The sequence below is a fragment of the Ostrea edulis genome, chromosome 7 (genome assembly GCF_947568905.1).
Source record: "Ostrea edulis chromosome 7, xbOstEdul1.1, whole genome shotgun sequence".
Lineage (NCBI taxonomy): Eukaryota > Metazoa > Mollusca > Bivalvia > Ostreida > Ostreidae > Ostrea > Ostrea edulis.
The window spans coordinates 1490855-1516378 of NC_079170.1; the positions used below are offsets into that span (position 1 = coordinate 1490855).

General features: G+C 35.3%; 1 protein-coding gene across 3 annotated transcripts in view; it reads right to left on the bottom strand.

The window, feature by feature from the left end:
- The window catches only part of LOC130047617 (inositol-pentakisphosphate 2-kinase-like), a 37858-nt gene extending 16573 nt beyond the window's left edge, over positions 1-21285 (bottom strand). Inside the window, exons 1-6 of one of the 3 annotated variants that reach the window (XM_056142978.1) lie at positions 21139-21285; positions 19898-19975; positions 19614-19712; positions 15358-15424; positions 14307-14467; positions 13576-13671 (exon numbers count right to left, since the gene is read on the bottom strand). In XM_056142978.1, coding sequence (XP_055998953.1) covers positions 13576-13671; positions 14307-14467; positions 15358-15424; positions 19614-19712; positions 19898-19975; positions 21139-21267 — 630 coding nt within the window. In that variant the 5' untranslated portion in view covers positions 21268-21285. Of the gene's footprint in view, positions 1-13575; positions 13672-14306; positions 14468-15357; positions 15425-19613; positions 19713-19897; positions 19976-20868; positions 21053-21138 lie in introns of those variants that run through there. The other 2 variants (XM_056142979.1, XM_056142980.1) reach the window with 2 other exon arrangements.
- Between the last annotated feature and the right edge of the window lie 4239 nt (positions 21286-25524).

Sequence of the window (25524 nt, forward strand, 5' to 3'; positions counted from 1 at the left end):
TATCGTGGATGAGCAAATTCAAACAGGAAAGGAAGGATTTGTGGTTGTGTGGTTCAAAATGGAAAGAGATCTACAGATCAATACGCAGCTACTCTCCTGGCACCTGATCCCACCTCTGATGTGTCCAGGGGTCCATGTTTTTCTGATCCCACCTCTGGTGTGTCCAGGGGTCCGTGTTTGTCTGATCCCACCTCTGGTGTGTCCAGGGGTCCGTGTTTGTCTGATCCCACCTCTGGTGTGTCCAGGGGTCAGTGTTTGTCTGATCCCGCCTCTGATGTGTCCAGGGGTCAGTGTTTGTCTGATCCCACCTCTGGTGTGTTCAGGGGTCAGTGTTTGTCTGATCCCGCCTCTGATGTGTCCAGGGGTCAGTGTTTGTCTGATCCCACCTCTGGTGTGTCCAGGGGTCAGTGTTTGTCTGATCCCACCTCTGGTGTGTCCAGGGGTCAGTGTTTGTCTGATCCCACCTCTGGTGTGTCCAGGGGTCAGTGTTTGTCTGATCCCACCTCTGGTGTGTCCAGGGGTCCGTGTTTTGCCCAACTCTCTATTTTGTATTCTTTACAGGAGTTATGAGATTGATCACTGTTCGTTATCCTCATCTTTCATAATAATGTGGTTGCTGGTTTGAATGGGAAAGAGAAGATTACGTAAACAGTAATCAGTGATCGAACCAACAATTACAGTCATCTTTTTCCCATTCGAACTATCAATCACATAATCATTTCATTTCCATTCGAACTATCAATCACAAAAGTGAATGTGATCGCTGGTTCTAATGGGAAGTGAATACATGTATATATGACTGCTGGTTTGAATGGGGAAAAAATAACCGTTATTGCTGTTCGATTGGGAAAGTGGTATATATGTAATTTTTGTGTTTTTTGTGATTGGGAAAAAGGTGAGATTGCTTGCTTGAATGGGAAAGAGATGACTATGTAATTGCCATTTTAAATGGAAAAGACTTTGGATCAAAGATGTTTACTGTCAGTGCTAATGGTAAAAAGAAGAACAAGAAGACACACTAAGGACTACCCCATCTTAATGGTCTAAAACAATTTTTTTAGTAAAATTCTGAATTCACTTTTGAATATCTCTCTTGCAACCCACACAAAATATTCATTACCACAATTGAGTCATACTTCATGCTCATTCCTTTACGAAAACTTTGTTGTATCCAAAATTATAATGTTGCGTTTTGTTTTAGCACTAATTTCTACATAGCAGCTCTTATTGTTCCACAAAATTAATCTCAAAAACATGACTAAAATTCCAGTCAATTACTTGGCTCACAAGGTGTTGTATAAAAAACAAAATATGGAAATTTTCTCGACAGAAAGATGGAAAACAATATATCCATTACTGCTGGAGGTAAATGACCCGACTTGATGATCTGACATACAAAACTTTGATCAGTTCCATGTAGTGTCAATCCTACAGATAGTAAAAATCACCACAACGACCTTAACCCTCAGGGCTGTACAATGAACTTCCCATCACCCCAACAAATTTCAGAAGGACTGAATCGGAATCCTTCAACAGCTTAGTACCCACTATAGGTCTAGAAAATCAGTAAGAACCCACCACAATTTTACCAGCTAATTGTTACAAATATCACATAAAATCTATAACACTTGATCTGCAGTTCTTTCCCCCCCGTCAGAAAAAGTCCCAATTATAGATAGCAAAATTACCTAAAAACTGTGTAATTTGAAAATGTGAAAAATTTCTGTTTAAATCATCAACTTCTTTTCATCCATAGCTTTCCAAACGGTAATGAGAACTATAGGCATTATAATTAAGTATGTTTACGATTTCGACATCCGAGAAATAAACAACATTTAGTAGGTGATTGTCCTTGGTAGAGTTGACAGCAATAGTTGGGTTTAACGATTTCTCGATCTATATGTCACCTACAGTTGATTTTGAGATTTGTTTACAGACTATAGGGCTCACCACATCCTTTTCCTGCCGCATGTGGTAATTCACCAGGATCCCTATATACATATATGATTGCAATTCATAAGTCAAAGTGTTTAAACTCTACATTATTTAAAGGAATGATTGACACTAGTAGATGTATCAAATCAATTAATCTCCATTAAAATCACTAACTTATCTCCAATTCTGCAATTTAAAATATCCAGGGTTGTTTTTACTAATGGTAAAAGGTACCTTTCCCCTTTGGCAACAAATGGATATTTCATCCCTTCCACAGATAAAAAATCACCTTCATTTGTAGAAACTTCACAAAATTGTTTGAGAATTTTGAACAAAAATCATCTTTTATATATTCCAAGTCATTTTCTATAATTGTCAAACTTACAATATAGATAAAATGAGTAATCAATCAATTTATATGGCTGTAATAATCTGTGGATATCATATTCTATGGATGTCCCCCATCCCTATTTCCTGGAAGCTCATGACTGCATTCTCAAAAATTCCCCTTAAATATAAAATGGGTAGTAACATCTAAATGCTGGACAAAACCCTGATATCATAAATCATACTACATGTAGTAATATATAATCATTAATGAAATTCAAATGTGTTTCAAAATTTAAGCAACACATATGTCAAAGCGTACACTGCAAAACAGAGGCTTGTTTTAATATTATATGAATATATAATAATAAATCAGAAAACATCACTCTTTTCCCAATCACATTTTATACTGTACGTCTCTGACGATTTTAAATGTTAACAGAAAGTGTCTGCCCACCAAAAATTAAAAATAACAGCGAGGAAAGTCATGCACACCACAGAATAAGGAAAAGAGACCTCATCATCAATTCCTACTTAGGCCACATTCACATTCCTAATTTACATCTTTGACAAATCTATTTTTAAACCAATTTAACATAAACATTTACACTATGCCTTTTGTTGTTAAATTTTATTTTTCCTTCACAATTCTAAATGTTAGCGGACAACTGTTTGTTGAAAAAAAATAATCCAGTATTTTTAAAAAAACAATCACATTCAGTCACAAGATCGGGAAGCAAGACGCCCTAATCAATTAATCTAATCAGTCACATTTATTAGCACGATTATTTAAATCTTTGACAAATCTATTCTTAAAATTCAAACTATGAAAAAAGGCCTTTATGCCTATACTGTCTACAATTTTTTTTTATCACACCCAAATTTACATACATGTGTATCATGATATACATAGTTTCTGTATATGTTTCTCGTCTTCATATCAAGCATTTTTCAATCTATCATGATCGGAAAGCTTACATGGATCATATATAATAATGCCTTTGAATGAAAACTTCCCAAGTCTCATGATGTAAACTTACACCTAGCACATGGAACCCTACACCCTCTACATGAACCCCCCCAGTAATGACTCTTTCTTAAGTAACAGGTATTAATTAACTATGTCGTGTAATTAGTTATGTCACTTTCCCTAATCATCTCTGTGCTACGGTGTAGTATTACTCTCGCTCCGGTACAGGCAGATGAGCTGTTAAGGACAAGCTATTTTCAACATGAGGGCACGACATCTACGGTACAATGTCTCGCTGGTTTGATTTATGAACTGGAAAATGACATGTACAAAATAATACACCTGTTGTTCTGTTAATATTTACTTTAGGTCAAGTTGGAGTAAAAAATATTTACTTGAAAAGTTAGTAACTGGCAGTGGATCATATTATACCTTTGATCAAATACACTCTGGATTTCGCTCTGCATTTAACCATGTACAAATGAACAAAAACAAAAAAATAAAATAGATCAATAAAAATATAGGTTAATATTCTGTTCTTTTCAATTTTGAATAAAAGGCAATTGACACTTGAAGGCGTACCAAAGGGGCATATGAATTTATCAGATTAAAACTTTAATCAGCTCAGTGACCCATTTCTGAAAAGCGCTTTCACTTCAACTTTAGCCATTGATTTAACGGTGTAATCAGAACGCACATCTTGCCTTCCAGTGGTGCAATACCAGTGCTCTGCCAAATTTAAAAGTCAAGCCACTGATCTTCTTTTTATCATTACTAATAATAGATATGATGAAACACAAAAATGCACTGCATCAGTGGAAAAAAAGAACTGCCAAAATTCTCATAAGAATTTGTTTATGAAAACATGGACGGTGAGTAGAATTGAAAACTATGTGCGTAAATTCTTGTCTTTCAACGTGTCTTTTGGTGTGCCTTGTTCTTTTGGTGTGCCTTGTTCGTGAGTTACAGCACAATAACAGCAGCCGGGGAAGTACACCCTTCAAACTAAACATGTACGTCTTGAGACCTAGCATTCTGATTGGTGGACGTTAGTCACAAGTTCAATGGAGACAGACTCCTTGTCATAACTGTGTGTGACCGCATCCTTACAATACTACAATAGTGTACTATAGAATTATTTATGTAAACATCATACTTCTAAGTGTGCGACATATATGTTGGCGAAGGTTAACAGGGCCATTGTTTATATCCCCAGTTTCTGTGGTAATAAGTCATAGACTCCCTCATCATGTTATCAATCATTTGAATCACCCCCCCCCCCCCCCCCCCTCTCCTCTTCCCTGACCACATAAATTGCCTTCACTTGGACGCAATGTGAAACACCAAATGACCACAAATCGACAGAATGAATCAAACGAAAGACTTTCAGTCATGCATCTAATCCACAGGTCACCAGAGCCACACCAGTCTAATCCACTGGTCACCAGAGCCACACCAGTCTAATCCACAGGTCACCAGAGCCACACCAGTCTAATCCACTGGTCACCAGAGCCACACCAGTCTAATCCACTGGTTACCAGAGCCACACCAGTCTAATCCACAGGTCACCAGAGCCACACCAGTCTAATCCACTGGTCACCAGAGCCACACCAGTCTAATCCACAGGTCACCAGAGCCACACCAGTCTAATCCACTGGTCACCAGAGCCACACCAGTCTAATCCACTGGTTACCAGAGCCACACCAGTCTAATCCACTGGTCACCAGAGCCACACCAGTCTAATCCACTGGTTACCAGAGCCACACCAGTCTAATCCACTGGTCACCAGAGCCACACCAGTCTAATCCGCTGGTCACCAGAGCCACACGATGTACAAATGTTCTGCGCTATATTGATTAACAACATAGAAATTGATCTCTTCTCATCAATTTAAATTTACAGTGTGAAAAAAACCCACACACTTGGATCATTATCCATCGATCGTACCCTACCAGCAATACAACATCAGATCCATTTCGTTCCCTCGTCGTTTTTTATGTTTAAACAGAATATCCAATGGGTCCTTACTGTGTGGTTTTGCACAAATGTTGGAGTGTGTGTGTGTGTGGTGGTGGTGGGTGATCGACAATGTGGGAGGAAACTCGAGAGCTTGGAGAAAAAAAAAACCAAGTGTTCGAATACCCTCTCACATTACATCCACTGCTGAAAAGGAGGATTGAATTAAAATGGCAGACGTGAGATCCGAGTACATGATCAATGTCTTCAAAAAGTACTCATCCCCCCCCCCCCCAATCCCCTTGCTTATGGTATTATACTGTGTATCTAGTATCCTACCAGTTATAATTACATCAATCGGTATTTGAATTACAATATGACTTTCTCTACTTGGTCAACTGTTACAAACATTACAAAGGAACCAAGTACTGAAATGCAGGCAACTCTCGTTGGCTTGGTCTCTCATGTCTTGTAGTTCTTCATCTCTCAAAGTCGAAGCATGGACCCAATTTTTTTTCTAAGCAATTTACCTGTCATCTTGGGAACTTTCGATCTCTATCTCTCCTACAGAAATTCGGGTCCCGAATAACATTTTCATCGTTTTTACTCTAGATATCTCTGGTTGTAGCATATAGACGCCATCAATCAAGCGTTAAAATTGTTTCCGCTTAAACGTTACCTGGATAAAGGTGAATGCCAGGGGCTAGCCTGGCTGTGTTAATTAGCTAGTTAAATAGCTATGGGGTAGATAATTAACCTTACACATGTGCTTCATTATGGGGGTAGATTACTGTTTATTAATTGTACAATTTCAACTTACAACGACACAATAGCTGTACGACACTGTGTAATTTTTTAAAGTATGTTTTGACTAGACAATGAGACGGTGATTTTGAGAAAATAATCTATAGACATGCCAATGAATATTCTCATTCCGGAAAGTTGTAAATATGCACTTCCTGTTAGTATAAAATCTGAACCATAATGGTCGGACCTTTAATTTCCAGACAATAAACTCAACCTTCCCTCTCTCGAACTCTTGATCTCTTGAAGCATTATCAAGGTCCTTTGAACTTTCAAGTAATCTTGAGTCACCTGTACTAATTTTCTTGTAATCGAGAGTCACCTGTACTAATTTTCTTGGGATCTACCTTACTGACATGATGACCAGTCAGGTTATTTGTTTCTCAAATCACGAAATCTATAGTATCTGGCAACCTGTTACTCTCCACATAAGAAGTAGCAGGTGGTCGAGGTCAATGGGACTTTCATATCTATATCCACATCTAATGTTTGAATCTGATTTCTGGCACCACGATAGGGAGACCTCTGTTGGAGGCTTCCATCTTTAGCCTACGCTGATTTTGTTTGTAATATACAAGTATTGAAATCTTCTGGTAAAATCAGGAAGGTGGGCAGTCTTCCTTCCAAACAACATCCTACATGTATCTATAATAGTGTTCTATTTCATAAGAATTAGATTGGACAATTTCTATATAAGGGATTGCCAAAGATACCATTCATATGTTGAATATAGGTTATAGTTTGTGTAGGCCAGATTAGCATTTCTGGCGTAAACACACTAGGACCTGTCTTCAACTTATGAACTGTCATAAACAAAAAGTATCGGATGTTATGTAGAAATTGTCCGATTCCTTTACAATTAACACATCTCTCCACATGGATTTGGTAATTCATCAACTACATGTAACAGATAACGACACAAGCCTATATATCTACAGTTCAATAAATTCATTATATCTGCGTAAAAATTTCCAACATGTCAGAATTTACGACCGACAAGAACCTGCACAAGATGGACACTTGTCCGAAATATCTTATAATATGGAAACCACAACAGACACCACAAAGGCTATACTTCCTGCACAGTGTAGGATGTCTGGAAATGATTTATTACCAAAAAACTTGCATATGATAATATAAACCTATTCATGACCTAATTAGCCCGATGTCTCCAACAAGCCTCTTATAAATATCCTAGTCAGAAGTTTATCATCAAGTGCTGAGTCATGAATGTAAATCAATCTCTTCCTCAGAAAATAAGGGGCTCCTACCCAACAAGAGCGATGTGTTCATAAACCTTCTTCTAAAACACTGCATATTTATTAAAATCTAACATTTAGTGTCATGTTGAAAGACATTCATTTTCTTTGCCAATACAAACACAATATTAAAATTGATTAACACATATTTCCAGAAAATCCATTACTCATGTGCTTAAGACCATACATTCACATGCGGGAGCACGCGGTCCCTTGGTATTATTACACGTTTTGATACATATGATAATAATGAGTTTTGGTGGTGCTGTTTTTCATCAATCATCTGAAATGACGATATCCAATATCTGACTGATCCTAGGACTCTCAGATTATTATGTCACAAAAATTAAAGGTCATCCAAAGCAAAATTGACAATCACAAATTATTGTCCCGGGAGTCCTGGGGCCCATTTTACCAAACAACTTAAGACAAAGTCGCAAGTCTTAAATTGTATTACACAGATATTCATTTAAATGAATGAATTAAAACTTTTCTGAGGTTAAATTTTCAATATTTTCTTTAAAAAATATTTTGCAATCGGAGTGAATGATTTACAATAAAGCTGAAAATTCTAGTTTGTAAAGTTTGTCGTAAGTCGCAAGTTCTTCTGTAAAACACGCTCCTGCACTGCAATAGTGACTGTAAAATTCTCCACTTTCTATAAATACCGCAGTTAAGATTTGACTGTTAACATGAAATAAAATATCTATAATTTGTATTTACTTCATATTTAGGGGCGAGGTCAAAAGATCGATGTTGGATAAATTTTTTAATTCAAATAGGGGGAAGTAGGGGGAAGAGGGGGGGGGGGGATAAAATCTTCTGTAAGTTTCTGTCATCCAACATCGATTACACTTTAGTAGAAAAAGAAAACAGATAAGCAACTGTTAAAAACACATGATATTATATTTTAATGAATAATTAATAGTTCTAATGTACACTTTCCTTTGGGAATAAACAGTAGAAAAGGTATACAGAATATTACTTATAATCGTATGTTTTTACTTCTAAATCGATTAGTTTCAACATTCATCATATTAATTTTAAAGAGGTTTCAACATTCTTCATATTAATTTTAAAGAGGGGTGAGGGGGTCTTGGTGAAAATTATGTGAATTTAGTTTTTTGTCAGACATTGAACTTTTGATCTTGCCCCTTAAGAAATACATTTTATTTCTGAAAATACACGAGGATTTGAACATGCTGGCATGAAGCGTCGCATACCCCCATGTATTTTCGAAAATGAAATTTATTTCTTATATATACATTCTACTTTAATTTTTGTCATAAATACTGGCTGTTAATTAATACAGACATACTATTATTGATCAAGATTCATTAGTGCATTTATAATTTACAACAGTGCTTTCATGAAGAAACTGCCATATCACAATTAGTTAAGATATCGAAGGGGAAAACATGGGAAATTTGATATTTCGGAGATGGTAGACCAAGTTTTCAAGTTTTTCTTTTACAACTGAACATTGCTTAGCATGGAGCATGGATCATGTAAACTATAAGAGAAAAACGACAATCCTCCATAAATGGTCAACCTTGCTATAGATCTCTTCATGAAGATGAAAGAAGCGTGTCATTAACTGACCAAACACCGGAGGAACAACTTCATCAACACTCGTCTAACTCAGCCTTTAAAGTGCTAAAAGGGACAGACTCTGAGGGTTTTAAAACTTGCTGTTTACAAACTTTACTGTCACTAATCACAACATATTCTGAGCATCGTTCTGTACTAATAGTCACAGACCGTACATCAGTTACTGGCTAATGGCCATACAAAATCATGTCAAGCTGTTCCTCATTTCCGTTACACATCAGATTCAGGATAATAAAACCACGAAAACAACCTTTTTTGGGAAAACACTTCTTAAATATATCCCGACCTTTGTTGTTCGACTTTTATTACATTGAACACATTCACAGCAACAAAAATAGAAACATGGACTTTCCTTATGTGTGTTCCATGAATTTCTTTCTCATTTTTGTGGGAGACATGAAATGTACCTGATTGTTGAAGAAAATATTCATTAATATTATCCTAACGTCTGCTCAACACCCACCTCCTCTCCGTAAATTCCAATTCATAATTATACATGTAACAAGTACATAAAGAAGAACACATTTTCAATTTTCACATAAAACATTTTTTTGTTTTTATAATTGTCTCCTCTGACGTTTAATTGATAACTTATCGGTCTTTTTCACATAACCTTCTTCTGAAAGAGTAAGTTTTAACGAACAAACTTTACGTCCCCAAAATGAAACTTGACTAAGAGACACTGAAAACTCAACCTTCATCAATCAAAGTTATACTTAGTGGCAGGAAATATATCTACTGTTCACTAGACCCGAGGCCAACAAATTGGCAGTAAGGTTCTGTACAAGGTCGAAGTTATTATTGAAATGATTATGTCAATGGTATCAGTCAAAGAACACCCATTAAAACTTCTACATCCTAATATACTTATGTACATATATAATTTAAAAGAATAAAATGCAAAATAATCACATAATAATCTACTGCCTGAAGATTGAGCTGCGAGGCGAAAGTACTGGCAAGACCTGATCATCAATTATCATGTGATCATTCTGGTTTTTATTCTTTTAAATTATTCAACAACTGTGCCGAGTTCTTCATTCATTATTTGAAATATTATATACACACATACACACCATTTAAACTGCTATTACACATCATAGCTTGCCAAATTGCACAATGCGTGTGATAAAACTCAGGGAGGAGATTACTTGGCTGAGAAAACATATCTTGAAATTTTTCTTGGTACAAGCTTAGTCAGGGTTTGTAAACAATAACAGACTAATCTTATGGTGTCATATTTCACAGCCCATATCACCTGTGTCAATCACACCACTTTTTCTGTCCAGAAAATCAGGAACGATGGGAGGTGCAATTAGTTATTTAGGGGAAATGCTGCAATCCCTCTGGGGTACCTTGTATAACATGATGCATACAGGGCTATACCTATACCCCTGACTGGAACCACCGATATCTTCAGGTAAATTTAGACAAATGACCATTTCATTAACACACTAGCCCATGGCAATATTTCCATTTCCATATCTCATTTCCCAATATCACAAGTCTGTGATGGACTAGCCTCAAGGTGCTGGGCTTTATCTCAACAAAATATTTGTTCTTCATGATAGCCTTAATCTCCTAAAACGTACCGCGCGAGATAACGAAGTCCAGATTTCCCCTCCAGATTTCCACACCGTCTTTATGTCCGCGTTTCCTAATACGGTGACAGGTGACGAATGAACAAAGAAAATTATCTGGGGTGAAGATGGCAGGTAGTCAAATGGCATCATTAGTGTGTAGTGCACTAAAGTTATTCTGAACCAATAATCATAATTATACACACCATGTTCCTGTTTAATTAAATTAATTACCTTATGACCAAAACAAGTTAACCCTGCCTTTTTTTAAAAAGCATTTTGAACTACAAACCTCAAAAATCTTTTGTACTAAATGAAAGCCTTGTACTAATTATCAACAACTTTTGTTTGACGTATGATACATGTAATTATGTACCAGCTAGTTCCTATAAAAACTGACAGCAGTCTTAATACTACCTTATACATACATATACACCTGAATATGTTTCCACTCGTGAACTTTTGAATTGGAGTTGACATTTCCATTTTAGGTTTAATTTTCCATATATAAAGCTATCTTGTAATATTACTTTACAAAATACTATCTGGGCGTATCTTATACAAACAACAAAAAAAAAAACAAAAAAAAAATTCCGCTTCAGTGTTCACGTAGAACAGGTTTCAAGTAGTGTTTCTTTCCACTGTGAAACTCTAAACCATGTCACTGTCAAAACACAAACCAATGACAAAGGACCTTAACAAACTGCTAATCTGATTCTACTAAATATACGCTGACGTATTTTACAGATGAGACAGAACGTAAACCCCACAGGTAGGTAAAGAGAACTTTAATGCGCGCGCTTCCAGAGGATGACAAATTGTACAGCCCAGACAAAGGAAGCTATTTAAAACTCCTTATACTCCGAGTACACAGACCTCATCGGAGGAAATAATATAATCGCTATGACCCAAATCTAGATCCTTTAACTGAACGAGAAGTAAATCCTACACACAAGAAATGATGTCAACAAGGTATTGTGATACACAATTTAAAGGCGGGCCAGGTATGCGGGGCAGTCAACCAGTGTATTTGTAAACATCTGAACCTAGGTAAGCGGTCACATCCCCTACAAAGAACTCAACATATTAGACTGAATGAACAAAAACATCCCTAATCTCAAATAAATATTCTTAAGACGATTTTTCAAACACACAATGAACCATTGTTCTTTTTCTTCTTCAGAGTTTGAAAACATTTCACTGATGCAGACCTCGTCAACAAACGACAAACGAATACAACTCGCAATTCTGCAACACCGAGAGATACTTCACATCATTTTAGAACAATAATAATGAAGCGTACATGAAAGAAAACACTCCAGTTCTGAACACGGAGGAATCTGAATCATCCGAGAACAAACTGACCGATTAATTACGCAGATACTGTAGGGTCCTACTTTACATCAGTACCTAATATGGCAAAATGACTCGTATACGTCAAATAGCGTAAACATGAATTTGTGCATTATCTGTTTATCAAGAGTTCTTACATGTATTGTTAGCAACAGAAAATTAAAAGTGAGTAATTTTATTTTGCGAGTGGTGCCTGTCGCGAAATTACATGATAATGAGTTCCTCGCGTATATTTAAAAACTACAGTAACGACTGGCATTCATTGATATCCGATCAATTCTACGTAATAAGACTGGTTTCTTCTGTCAAACTAGATATGGTGATGTGAAGCATCAGAAAAGGGTCCCACTTGTGACATCATTTGCTATGTTCAAGGTCCAAAACTCTTTAAAAAATAGGTAAACAAAGCCTAAACTCAAACTTGATCCGTAACCCATGGATGTAAAGTTCACTTGTAAATCTTCAATTCAAAAGCTACAAGGAGAGTAGCAGGGATGCTCGGCTTGTTGGCTCTAGGGTACCTGCCTATAACCAGGCCCGGGTTGTTCTCTCTAGGGTACCTACCTATAACCTGGCCTGATAAAGTAAATGTAAGGGGGCCTAAAAAAGTCAATGTCTTGAGATTGTGTGTAAAATGAAGACCTACTTCTAAACAAGATAATAGCGTGTGCATTGTGCCAATAAAAAAGTAAATGTCACATGAATCTACATCTCTATGTATCAAGCACTGCAGTGTTATTGACAACGTCTCTGACGCACAGAACAGTCCCATACAACGGCCCTCCCATCAACTGGTCAATTCCATCTGACTGATTGCCCATTCACTAACCACCAAGAAATTTAATTGAATGACCATCCTCATCTTCGACTTAACCAAATTAAACACCACACATGACACGATGGAAACTATCATACCATTTCCTCTCACTAACAGAATCTGTCCTGTTGTACTGACTTAGATGCAGAGGGTTCATTAAGAAGTAAGCGCAATATTTTATCGTCCTTACACAACAATTTCTAATACATCAGAGTTGTTTCTATAGCCATCATGCTTTACATAGTGTGACCGTGAACGTCAGCAATATATATGCCATAACCACACAAATCTATCTAAAATATCCATCATTTTATATTGAAAATGGAGATTTCATTTCCTCCTACGCAATAATTGTCTAACTTTATGCTTTACAGCTATACCATATAAAACAGGAAAAGTGTTAAACTTTGGCTGTTCAGTTATAACACCATCTTTGGAGGATTTTCAATCACTTTCAAATCATTAGAATTTTACATCACATCAATACATTTTTCGTTTCAGGTAATGATCTACTTTGGCACTCTTTGTCTGTTGTTAGTTGCTATGACAACAAGACATAAAATATAGCAGTCTTATCTTAGATAGATGAATCCCAATGAAGTTTTCCCTCATAAAAACAAACAAATGAAAAACAGACTCTCTTATGCTCGAACATTCTTGCCATGTTTCTATACGATTCGTAGTTCATATCTCCCCCTCCCCAAAGTATTACAATGCTTTTTTTTCAAAACTTACAAAAGGGATAAAATATACAAGGGTGGTGTTGGGGCAAACAACAAATCAATGTGTAGCAAAATACAGCAATTAAACATGCATTTGACAGAGCATTTAACTCAGGAATTCTGGGGAAAACAGGAACTCTGGGAAATCAGGAACCATCATTATGGAGATTTTCTCCTATAGGAGAACTGTTTCTACACATGCAGGGGTGCAGGATGGAAATCTCACACAAGTTCCACTTACCTTTAACCTCTGGTGCATGCAGAATTTGCAGACTCCAGCCTTCACTGTGGAAGAATCACTGTTCAAGGCAGACAGGGGGATGAAACCTTTCTTTGGCTGTAATGATTTATATATAAGAAAATATTGAAAACAGACTGTTCAGATTAATCTGTATTACATAATCAGGTGTGTATCTGACTCAGAGAAATTTGAATGAATTGCAACATAGTATTCTCATAACACACAGATAATGTTGATGAATGATTAAGACATTTTTGGTACAAATCCTTGTAATATTTACACACTCTGAATTTAGTAGAGACTGTTTTTTTTTATACTAAGTCAATAAGGCACACATAGTCCTGCTTTCTGCTATCCAACAGAAACAAATAGGGTAGGTAGGACGTCTACTTTGAATACACAAGATAATCACATGACAAATACTAGTTAAATCAGTAAGAAACAGGGGTTACCAACAGTTAATGTCCTTTGATATGTTATGAGACAAAACAATACACAATAAACATCACCAACTTTAATTCAACCTAAAATTGCTGTCATTATGGAACAAACATGTTGGGTTTATGGACTCAAATTTGGAATTTAAGCAAGTAAAATGACTGTAATAAAGTCTTCTCCGATCTGGGAAAAGGTAACAGAAATTCAGAAACAGAACAATACTGTCTTTTGACATTGTGAATGAACTGCAGCTGCAGTGTTCCTATAAGCACATGATGAATATATTGCCTGACCTTGATTTCTACACTTATGGTGGGAAATGCGTCAGATGTTGTACAAGATATGCAAGTGTTTGTTGACAAGTCGGTGACATAGCAAAAGTCTGGCAGCACCAGTGCTGAACATGTCGCAGGGTCCACGGTTCGAAAATCATCCTCCTGTACCCGCTTGTGTGCTGCAAGCCAAATCAGAAACATATCTGTTTATCCAAGACCTACACTCATTAAATACATGATAAAAGTTTCATCGCTTTCTCGTTTACTTGCTGAACTTAATTCTAAATAATGCCACGTAAGCTTAAATCAATTTCAAAACTGTGACAAGAATCTCATTTTAAATATGGTATAAATATATATATATAGATTTTTTCCGACATAATACAAGTACATGTTTTAAGCCCCTGGCTGTATATGAATACATTTTCATGTTGCTTTCAAGCAGCGCCACCTTCTGTAATCTGTCATGCAAATACAAATCTGAGACACATAACCAACCTCTTTTATGCTTCAACATGCTCAAGAACGCTATGGCTAAAAATAGACATGAGAAACGTCCAAGTCGTGTCCAAATTTTGAAAAATTAATGTCAGACTCCGTATATATAAAGGTATTCATTTTCTCAACTGTCAGGGATTTTATAATTAATAGCATAGTATATTGCCACCATTAAAATTATATTTTTCTGACTCCATAAACTTGATATAAATTTTTTTAGTAGGTATTCAGGACAGGAAATTTATTGATGAATCAGCAGTTTAAATTCATTGGTTATTCCAAAAAGGATTTAAATAGCGATCGGGCGACTTGTATCATACTTGAATCAAAGGAAACTATGACATATATTCTAGATAAAAGCCAAAACAAAAGAGAGAAAAAAAGGAAGAATAAAAAGTTATTGCAATTAACAACCAAAAAAAAAAAAACTTAACAAGGTAGGTTTAACTGAAGTTGGTCTGACAAGGGTAAACAGTTCATCTCTTTCTATTTTGATAAATCTTTGTGGCAGGGCACCCCCCCCCCCCCCTCCCTTCCCATATTCTCTGAAAGAAAGAATAATCATGGCTACCTGTTCTAATGTGCTTGATTTCTTCCTCAATCCTCTCGGTGAAACCTTTAGGTATCTCCCTAATTTTCTGTAATTATACAAAAAAAAATTTCTAAGACCTGTATAAAGCATTATTTCACCGACTCATATTCGCAGGATCAAATGATGTTAAATGACACCTATAATCATAAGTTACCATGGTAACGGAGATCAATCTACATTTTTTGGTGTCAACTCAATATCATAATCTAACAGATTTATTGCCATTCCTACAAAAGTATCACGCACAAAACATGAAATTACTAACAACTAATACAAGAATCAATTTCAATATATGAAATGTAGAGATGTGTGATTTAATCTTGAGCTTTACAGGTAAAAAAAAAACAAACCCAACAAATTCACATATACTGAAAATGAGATGCTGTTATTAAGAAAATAAATGCCCACACCCTGGCATCTGCTTCTAAGCATGATAGAAATTTGATTCTATAGCTATAAATAAAACACATGACATACGTCTGATGTGCATCGTCCTTGTCAATTTCAATCATCCAAGTCTAAACTACAAATCTTGAAAGATACTGAAAAATTATTGAGAGGGTATCCATCCCATTAGTCTGTTTGAATTTCAGAGACTATGAGAAAATGTTTATCACTTTTCACTGTTTCTCAGGGTTGGTAACTCTTCCAAGACCGTATTTCCCCACAATGACAAGAACTTTCCCACGATTTGGACATACATGTATTTACATTGAGGGTTTCCAATACTAAGATTTTACAAAGTATGAAGAAAATTCATTGACAAATAAAATGACACTACCGTGCCTATCCATCAATATTTTGACTATCATACATCTCTACATGTGTATTGTAGTCTCTGTGAAGCATGCTGTACAACCCCACAGCTATAATTCTCAACCCCACAGCTATAATTCTCTGTGAAGCATGCTGTACAACCCCACAGCTATAATTGTCTGTGAAGCATGTTGTACAACCCCACAGCTATAATTCTCTGTGAAGCATGCTGTACAACCCCACAGCTATAATTCTCTGTGAAGCATGCGGTACAACCCCACAGCTATAATTCTCTGTGAAGCATGCTGCACAACCCTACAGCTATAATTCTTGTAAGCCTTAACAATACAGGGACTTCCACTGACACAGGAATTCCACTCTTTCCGAGACCCTTACTTAGATTCACCGGACATAAATCAAATTCCAAAACCTCACAGCACATCTCTACAATGACATACTCCATAATATGCAAAAATTTTTTTACTTGGCTCCCACTTATAATGTGAGGTACGATCCATTGTCACGAAAAATGTACAGACAATACAACGTTCTCCCCACCACCTTCACGAAATACCAATGTCTATATTTAGTGTAGTCACTGGCGCAGGATTTACAACACCATAATATATGTGAATTTTTGACAACATTAAACAAAAATTCATGCAGAGAGAGAGAGAGGAAGAGAGAGAGAGAGAGAGAGAGGGAGAGAGAGAGAGAGAGAGAGAGAGAGAGAGAGAGAGGGGAAGAGAAAGAGAGAGAGTGAATATTCAAAATGATAAAAACACAGACATTTAATAATTAAGCTTTAGCACTTTCATTCCCACTCTCCATAAGCTTTTCAGTTTTTGTGTTTCTTTTCTTTTTCTTTATATATACATAAGATTACAAATAAGTCACAAGGTACTAGTATATGAGTGTTTTTTAAAAAGTTGTTATTAATCTACTTCACACTAAACATAAGATGTAATCTGTAAGCTGCAAAAGTCAAGTATTTGGTGTCACAGATACGATGTCAGCTGATAGCCATCACATAAAAAAAAATTGATTATCAAATCATCAGTAACAACACATTCAAAGTCTACAAAATTCAAACATTTCAGATTCGTTCTATAAACTTGTTTCCATGCCGATATTATATACACAGAGTCAGGGTTCGCTGTTGTTGGTGTAATTAATCATTAGTAAGGTTATATCACATGATGAAATGTTTAATATCACGAATATTGCATTAGTGGACATGGAAATGTCAAAACAATGATATTACATGGTAAAAATACACGGCTTCGTGCTGATTGGTTTGATATTGTTTTATTTTGATAATTGTCCCCCGGGATATGATTGATGTAAACATTTGTAATTTATCATTTTATTTTGTACCAACACAACAGACTTTATAATGCCGTTAATTTCCGAGGGTCTTGCATATTCTACACATTCAGGCTATGAGGCATGCACTAATGTTGTCATGGCAATACTAATGAATTTTAAATCAATTTCAAGTTTTAGTAAGTAAGCATATCAACAAGATGTGTAACAATACAGCAATATATCAATTGTGTTGATCGCAGTCTGTATGATACGCGTATTGTCAGTATGACATTGTGATACAGCTTTAAGTTAACTGGCATGATTCTGAGTTTGACATTTGAGTTAAAAAAGTGTTTTAACCATTATTCTTCCAGTAATTTTCATTTCCGTGAAATTACACAATATAAATTTTTAACTCAATACTAATTTTGTTGGTCAAATGCCATTCATTGTGAATAGAATTTTTCTTTTCAATAAGAGTCTTCTGATTTTCTCGGGTGAAATTAGCTGGAGTTAAAATTTCCAGGGCAATTATTCCCCACTGATCAAAGCTCTGTTGCTGTTCGGAAGAACAATGCAATTAAATCAGAATGTTTTATCATCCCTGCACAGGCAAAAAGGTACTGGAAGACAATTTTCAGTTAATTTTGCAAATTATGATAAATTTAGTAGTGGTTTGAACTGCGAGTGAACTTCTGAAGAAGAAAAAAAACCATCCAGAAGGAAATCTGTAAAGGTTGTTACAGAAATAAAGCCTTCCCTGTGGTTCAGCTAAAAGCCACGAAAGTAACAAATATAACCCGGCCTTCTCCATTCTATTCTCACCCCTTTGGCAGTCAATGTCGCTAAACTAACCGCCCTGAGCCTGTTCATTTCAGCACGTATCTGATAACATTGACAATCAATAACGTGACTTGTGAAGTAGAGAGAAAGCTAAAGAAATCTATAATATATATCAATTCCGATTCATAAAATTCCCTGGAGTATTTATATAGATCCAAGATTGATATACTGAAGAGTCTGTGTAATTTTCAGATCGCAAACGCATGCCTGCAGCGAGCTCTAAACTCTAAATGTACATAATCTATTATGTTATAATTTAATTTCAATTATAACATGCAATTTGAGTGGCTGAGAAAACTGAAATTTTTTAGTTTGTATTGTATAACCTAACTTGGTATGGGGACAACCCAGACTTTACTACTTTTTTATTCATTTATTTTTTTAGTTCACAAAAGAGCACTGCTGAGCTGAAGGACTGTTATGAAATAGAAAATGAATAAAATTAAACATGCTGATTTTTTCTCCATATCAAGCAAGACGTACATCTATTTGTACACAAAACATTGCCATAAAAATTCAATACAATTTCTGTATGATACTCGATTGCAATGAAATACAATTTCCAATTTGCTGATGGGCTACTACAGTGTATTTTATTTTCACCTGGAGAGAATATGCAGTAACTCGTGCACTATATAATATCATTCACTGATCATCATCATTGGATTATCGTATCACACAACCACATTCAGGAGGACTAAAATTCCATGACGGAAATTCACATATCAATATATAATATCAATCATTATATCATCAAGAGGTAACACCAGTATTTCAAAAATATCTTATCAATTATTATATCAAAAGGATTACATGAGAGTGGTACATTTGGTCAGTTACTGGAAACCGGCTCAATTAATAGCCATCATTGTCTGTACAGCGTTATCTGATTGAATCACATGAGAATAGTACATTTGGTCAGTTACTGGAAACTGGCACAGTAGCCATCATTGTATGGCGTGATCTGATTGGATTGGTACATTGAGAATGGTACATTTGGTAAACTATGTCTCTTGAGTAAGCTTGACCAGTATAATAAACACAACAGGCCCTGAATACTTTATAAGATATTGATGAACTGCTATACAACACTGTTACAGAAAATCGGCAAGACATAACAAATCCTGATTTGTATGGTCCTCATAATCAGTTTGGTTTCTCTTTATTCAATTTACTTACCAAAACCCATACCTATCAGTTACAACCTAAAAGGTTTTTGTCATATATAAGCATACATGAATATAAAATGAGCCTATAATCATTTAGGAGTATTTCAAATTCCGTAAAATGAAAAAAAAAATCCAAGCTGTCAAACACACACGACTTACTGGGATCACCACGAAGGCGTCCGACAGCATGGGGAGCATGATGTTCTTGATGTACTCTACATTGTCTTCCAGCGACTGATGAATCCATTTTGATCTTTCCTTGGAAAAAAGAAGACAAAAGATCCTAGAGAGATGGAGTCAATCACTTCACGGTCAAATTTAACCCCAAAAAAGTTTGAAAGAGAAAAATGTATATCATCATGCATATATTGTTTACTATTACATGTATATAAAATGAGGGCAAATTTTATCCTCTTTTTTGTAAATGCCTATAACTTCTATACCTGAGTGTGACGACCTCTGTTACAACCCTGTTTGCCCGAGTATTTTCCAGCTTTCATAAGACGATACACCTGCTTTTCCTGTAAAGCGACAAAAGACAAATTTGTAAAATTAAACATTACAACATGCCAACATTTTTTTAATGAAAATATTGTCTAAGCAATAACGATTGTAACACTATGACAATTATTAATGTACTTATGCAGTGCATATCGTATTACCTAATGTAATCATCAAACTGAAAATTTGAATCCACAAGAGAATTATGGGAAAATAGTTCATTGCAGCATCAATTCTCATGGCAAGCTATCTGTAGGTTTGTTAATCAGTGTACCGTATGTGTTTTCAATATCAGAACTGTTTCCATTCTTATATAAATTTGCAAAAATGAACACATTTTTCAATAGATGGATTAAAAAGATAAAATCATAAAATTGCTGACATTTACACATATTACATCAGAATGTGTGTTCTTGGTAGAAGGGGGCTGACATTTACAAGTAGATCTTTCCCTATAACATCAGAATTTGTGTTCTTGGCAGTAGGGGGTCATACTAAAAGCTTTAATAAATAGCTTGTCTTTATTAAACTTCATCCCTCAAAATGCAGATATTTAATATTTCAGGTGGAATATCTAACATATATCTAACTAACTAATGTATAGCATAAATAATAAATACCCATAAGGTGGGATAATTGTTTCACTTCTAAGATAAAATTTCATAAAGACTACTCAGTCTGAATTTCCTCTGCATTTTAACCGGGTAGTTTGTGGATATTGGAAGTTTTGACAACAGATGTCATCATGTATGCAACATTACAACTTTGTCCAGGGAAAAAAAACCATGCCCACATATATCAAAGAATAAAACAAAAAAACATAATGCGTATATTTATACAAAACATGATGACTAATAGCAATAAATCTTATTCCATGAACAAGTTCTGTAAAATTGTAATGTTCAATCTGTACTAGAAGCCAAAGTAAAACTGGATCCTTAATCCCCATCTAATGGCGAACATATCAATATCGTTGGCAAAGAACCACATCACATGTGTTAAATATCATGTCTTCTTTGTTGGATTCCCCGAGTAGATCTATATATATCATACGATGCAACGTGCATACAAATTGTTTTAATGTTAATTATATTCAGTTTTACTTCCTTAATTTGAATATAAACTCTACAAAAGGTGTAGAAGATAAGTCGCGAATTAGTCATATGTTTAAAATGATAATTACCTTCTCTGTGGCTAAAACTAGGTTACAAATCCCTTCTCCTCTGTAATACACATTTTCTCCATCCGCCATTATGCATTGATTATGTAGGCTAAATGCGCCTTCTGGAAGAGAAGAGTTCTGGTGATTCATTCATTCATTTAAGCCTATTGTTAGTTTATATATTTATTTAATTATTTTTTATTTGTTTAATTTTTCTTCAACATAAGTCAGGTGTCAGCACTATTTTAGTAAAGACATACAATTTCAACAGGATGTGGTAAATGAAATTGGTCAACAAAATTATGAACGGTGATCAATATTAAACATCTCTCTCTCCCTTTCTCTCTATCTCATTTAATGTACCAGTTTTATATTGTGTGACAGCATATTATGATATTGATCAACCATCGATTGCATTATCTATTTCATTAATTTCTATTCATTTGATCATAAACAATTGTGTCTTCATAGTCTCTCTCTCTCTCTCTCTCTCTCTCTCTCTCTCTCTCTCTCTCTCTCTCTCTCAAATGACATACTGGTGACAAAGTTGAACATTGTGTGATAATATTACGACACCGATTAAATATTTTCTTCCCCGCGGAGGTAATGTAGCGTCATCTGGACGGTTTAATTAATATTTCTCACTTAAGATTACTACCTAAATATCCCCTAGAACAAACTCACACTGATCTGATGAAAATGTAGGCATGAACACTTCTTAATGACTTTTTAATTATACCATGTTTTGATTATCAAAATTGCATCGATAAGTTAGTTTCTCTGAAATAAAAGACAAGAGATAGAGATCATTCGATACAATTTCAAAATATGAAGATGAAATATTTACTTGATATATAATTTAAAAAAAAAATAAATTCAAACAATTTACTACATAAAAAAGCATTGCTTGTATGTAGCATGTGTCAAGACACCGGTAGACGACGTGAGTTCAGGTAATATTCATTAAGAACACGCGTACTCCTCATCAGTGATATTTCACTCTGTATTCGGACACCAATAGAGAATTTTAAAGTATATTTGGATTGTTATATAATGTCTTTTATCTAGCAGTTTCTTTCACAATTTTCCCCATTTTACAATGCAGAAAAACATTCTCCTAGAGAACTATTTGAAGATGACATCATCAAAATATAATAGTTTTCATGATAGAATAATCAATAATAGGATCTGCTGAATGAAATGGGCCAAATAGATATGGGAAATAAATATGCGGTTTGGTGTTTTTTTTCCTGCTGAATGAAATGAGCCAAATAAATATGCGTTGTTTTTTTTTTGTTTTTGTTTTGCTTGTTTTTATTACCCAGTCTAAAAATCGGAGTGATATGTGTGACAGTGTCGATCTAGAACCAAAAATACACAAACTCGAAATTTATTCATATCGATATTCTTTTTCCAAGAAAATCAATATATACGTGTACACTGGAAAAAAACCCAACCATATGTATAGATTGTGTGATTTCTTTTAAAACGCCCTTGGTAAATTCAGGTAAATCTCAGCAAAGGTATACTATAACTGCTGGTTTCTGAATAAACAATCTGCCGTCTTGACATGAAATTTTTTATTGAAATATGCCATAATAATTTTTTTAAACAGATTGATTATTTTGATTTTGTTTAGTGTAATCTTCGTTTACTCTTCTCTCTCTCTCTCTCTCTCTCTCTCTCTCTCTCTCTCTCTCTCTCCCCCCCCACTGTTTTTCAATACCAAATTGATCCAAACCAGAAAACGGGATCCTAGATTTTATTTGATCAGTTCTCCGAACGAAATAAAAATGAAAGCCAATCAACTATTTAAAGTGTACCTTGTACTAAGAACAAATAATATTTGGAATGGCTTTTTTTTTTTTTTTTTTAAAAGTCAAATATTCATTCCTTTTATTTCTTCTCTTAAATTTAAATATTGAAAACGATGTGGGCGGCGATTCTGTGTCGAGATAGTTCCCTTTATATGTAGCGTATTTGAAGAGGATTTGATTTTAAAGTATAAGAATAAATAAATAAGCAGACAGCCGAAGGTTTAAATAGTATATGTCCTGATACGTATTAGCGATATATGATTGAATCATCCCCAAAGACACAGGCCTCAGGGGAGCGTACTTCTTCGCCAGACAGTAACAATGCTTATGGATTTAATAAGAAATGGGAGCTTTCCTCCCCGGAACCCCTAAAGAAAGCTTTAACTTGTGCTCGATTTAATCCCCCCCCCCCCTATCACTTCGCCCTGGACCCATCGAAAACCCAAGCGTAAATAAATGTCTATACTGCTGGATCCATGTTTGTTTCATATATTCTAGGAAAAATATTTTTTAAGCAATAAATTTTATATCTAATATGTGTGTATGTGGTTATAAATCATGCGGTAAGGAACACATAGACACAGAGCCGTATGTTGTAGTAAAACGACTCATGAATAATTCATACTAGCGTGACCCGTCAACCTACATCGTATTTCCTTGTACTGGGAGATATAGCGAAACCTGTTTTAGGAACAGCACGTTTAAAAACGCGCATGCAATGATCTAAAGGGTGAATTAAATAAGCGTTCTTTCTTTTTCTGTGCCACAATTTGAAAGTATAATTTTGTATTTTTTAATGCGTCGTGATGAGAAATTATTCTCACCAAAAAATACGCATAATAAAAAGAACTAGCGGCATAGAATACATAGGAGATTCCTCACACCTATGGTACACGGTGTAATCCGATCATGAATTATTGAGAGCACCTTGATGTGCCCGGACAATCCTACTTCTCGCTTTGCTAGCTGTTTCTAACCCCGAAATCGAAGGCTTGGGGAAGCTGTGATTTTTTTTTTTTTTTTTTTTTTTTTACAAAACTCAAAATGATCTTCTGAGCTTTGATAATTAAAAAAAGAAAAAAGAAGGGTTGTCCAACATCTTCTATCATGTACCTTACACAACAGGTAAAATGTTCAGCGAAAACCAGCCCAATCTCTATATGTGTGTGTGACCCCCCCCCCCCCCCCCCACCCCTAACCCTGGATCCACACTTGATTCTGAATTAGCCTTTCCGACGGTGCCCCCCCCCTTTCATTTAATGACTGAAAACGCGATCTAGAAAAAACGGAGTGAAATTTAATGGAGAGAGTTTCCAACACGATATGTGAATATAGAGACAGATTTCTGAAATTTAGCGATCCATTCCAAACTATGTATTATTGTATATATAAAACTAGATGATAAACTTCAATGCTCCGGGATTCGAGAAATATTGAAGCCACTCAACATATCTCAAGCACAGTTTCTCGTTGATGTAATAATACAATACACATGACATACATCACGGTATCAATCCGACTAAAGTGCAGACCTATATAATATATATAAAATATAGGTCTGTACTTCAGTCAGATTGTCAATGTATCAATACCATATGAATTGATCTCTCGTTAAAAATTCTTAGCTTAATTAAAAATGAACAATGGCAGTGTGTCTCTTGAACAACAACCACTAACGGTTATAACATTTATGAGAGAACCATTCCATTCTTTCCCACGAGAAATTACATGTCACAGAAATGTTACCTACAATTTTCTGAGACGTGTTAGAACGTTTCAGGCCAGGTCTAACGACTTATTGGCGATTCGTTCCACTAATTTACTACACACCAGTATTGAACCCCATGATAAGCTTTAAATGAACACGTCAGAACTCCTTTGTGCAAGGTTACACCACCCTGTGGGAATTTAATTAGGCAGAAAACATTGTACCATCCATAGCTGGGAGATAATGACAAAATGCCATACTGTCCAATCTTAATGTAATTAGATGTTAAATCCGCTCACATCCATACCGTTATCTATGTGAGTAGATCTAATACCTATGATAAAATTGCATACTATATGTCTTTACAAGTTCAAGGAAAATTATATTACTGGTTATTTATCTTTCATATTAGAAAGTCTAAATTAGTTTTCGTCATCAACTGACAAGTATTAATCAAATTTATCACACTTCCTTGCTGCAGACATTAATATATCCTTAATCAATATTTCTTCATAAACATATGGTGACATTTACACCACCCACATAATTCTTCCTCAGACTTCCATCCAATTCTTTTATTTTTATTATATATATTTTTATGGAATTAAACTGAATGGCATCAATCAGCCATTAAAATTCCATCACTTCAGCAATTATTCCTTTTCCCTGAACACTTCTCGACACTATGTGTCATAAGCCACTTGACAGAGGTACCTGTCACATGCAAGTTTATTTCCTTATGTTTCCCCAAAAATAATTCACCAATGTGATAATATCCAACCTTTGTGATGTAATTTTTTTTCTCTCCTTTTACATTTCCCTCTTCAGTCATAAACCAACAATAAAATCATTCATCCTGAGAAATAATGACATAAGGTTCAC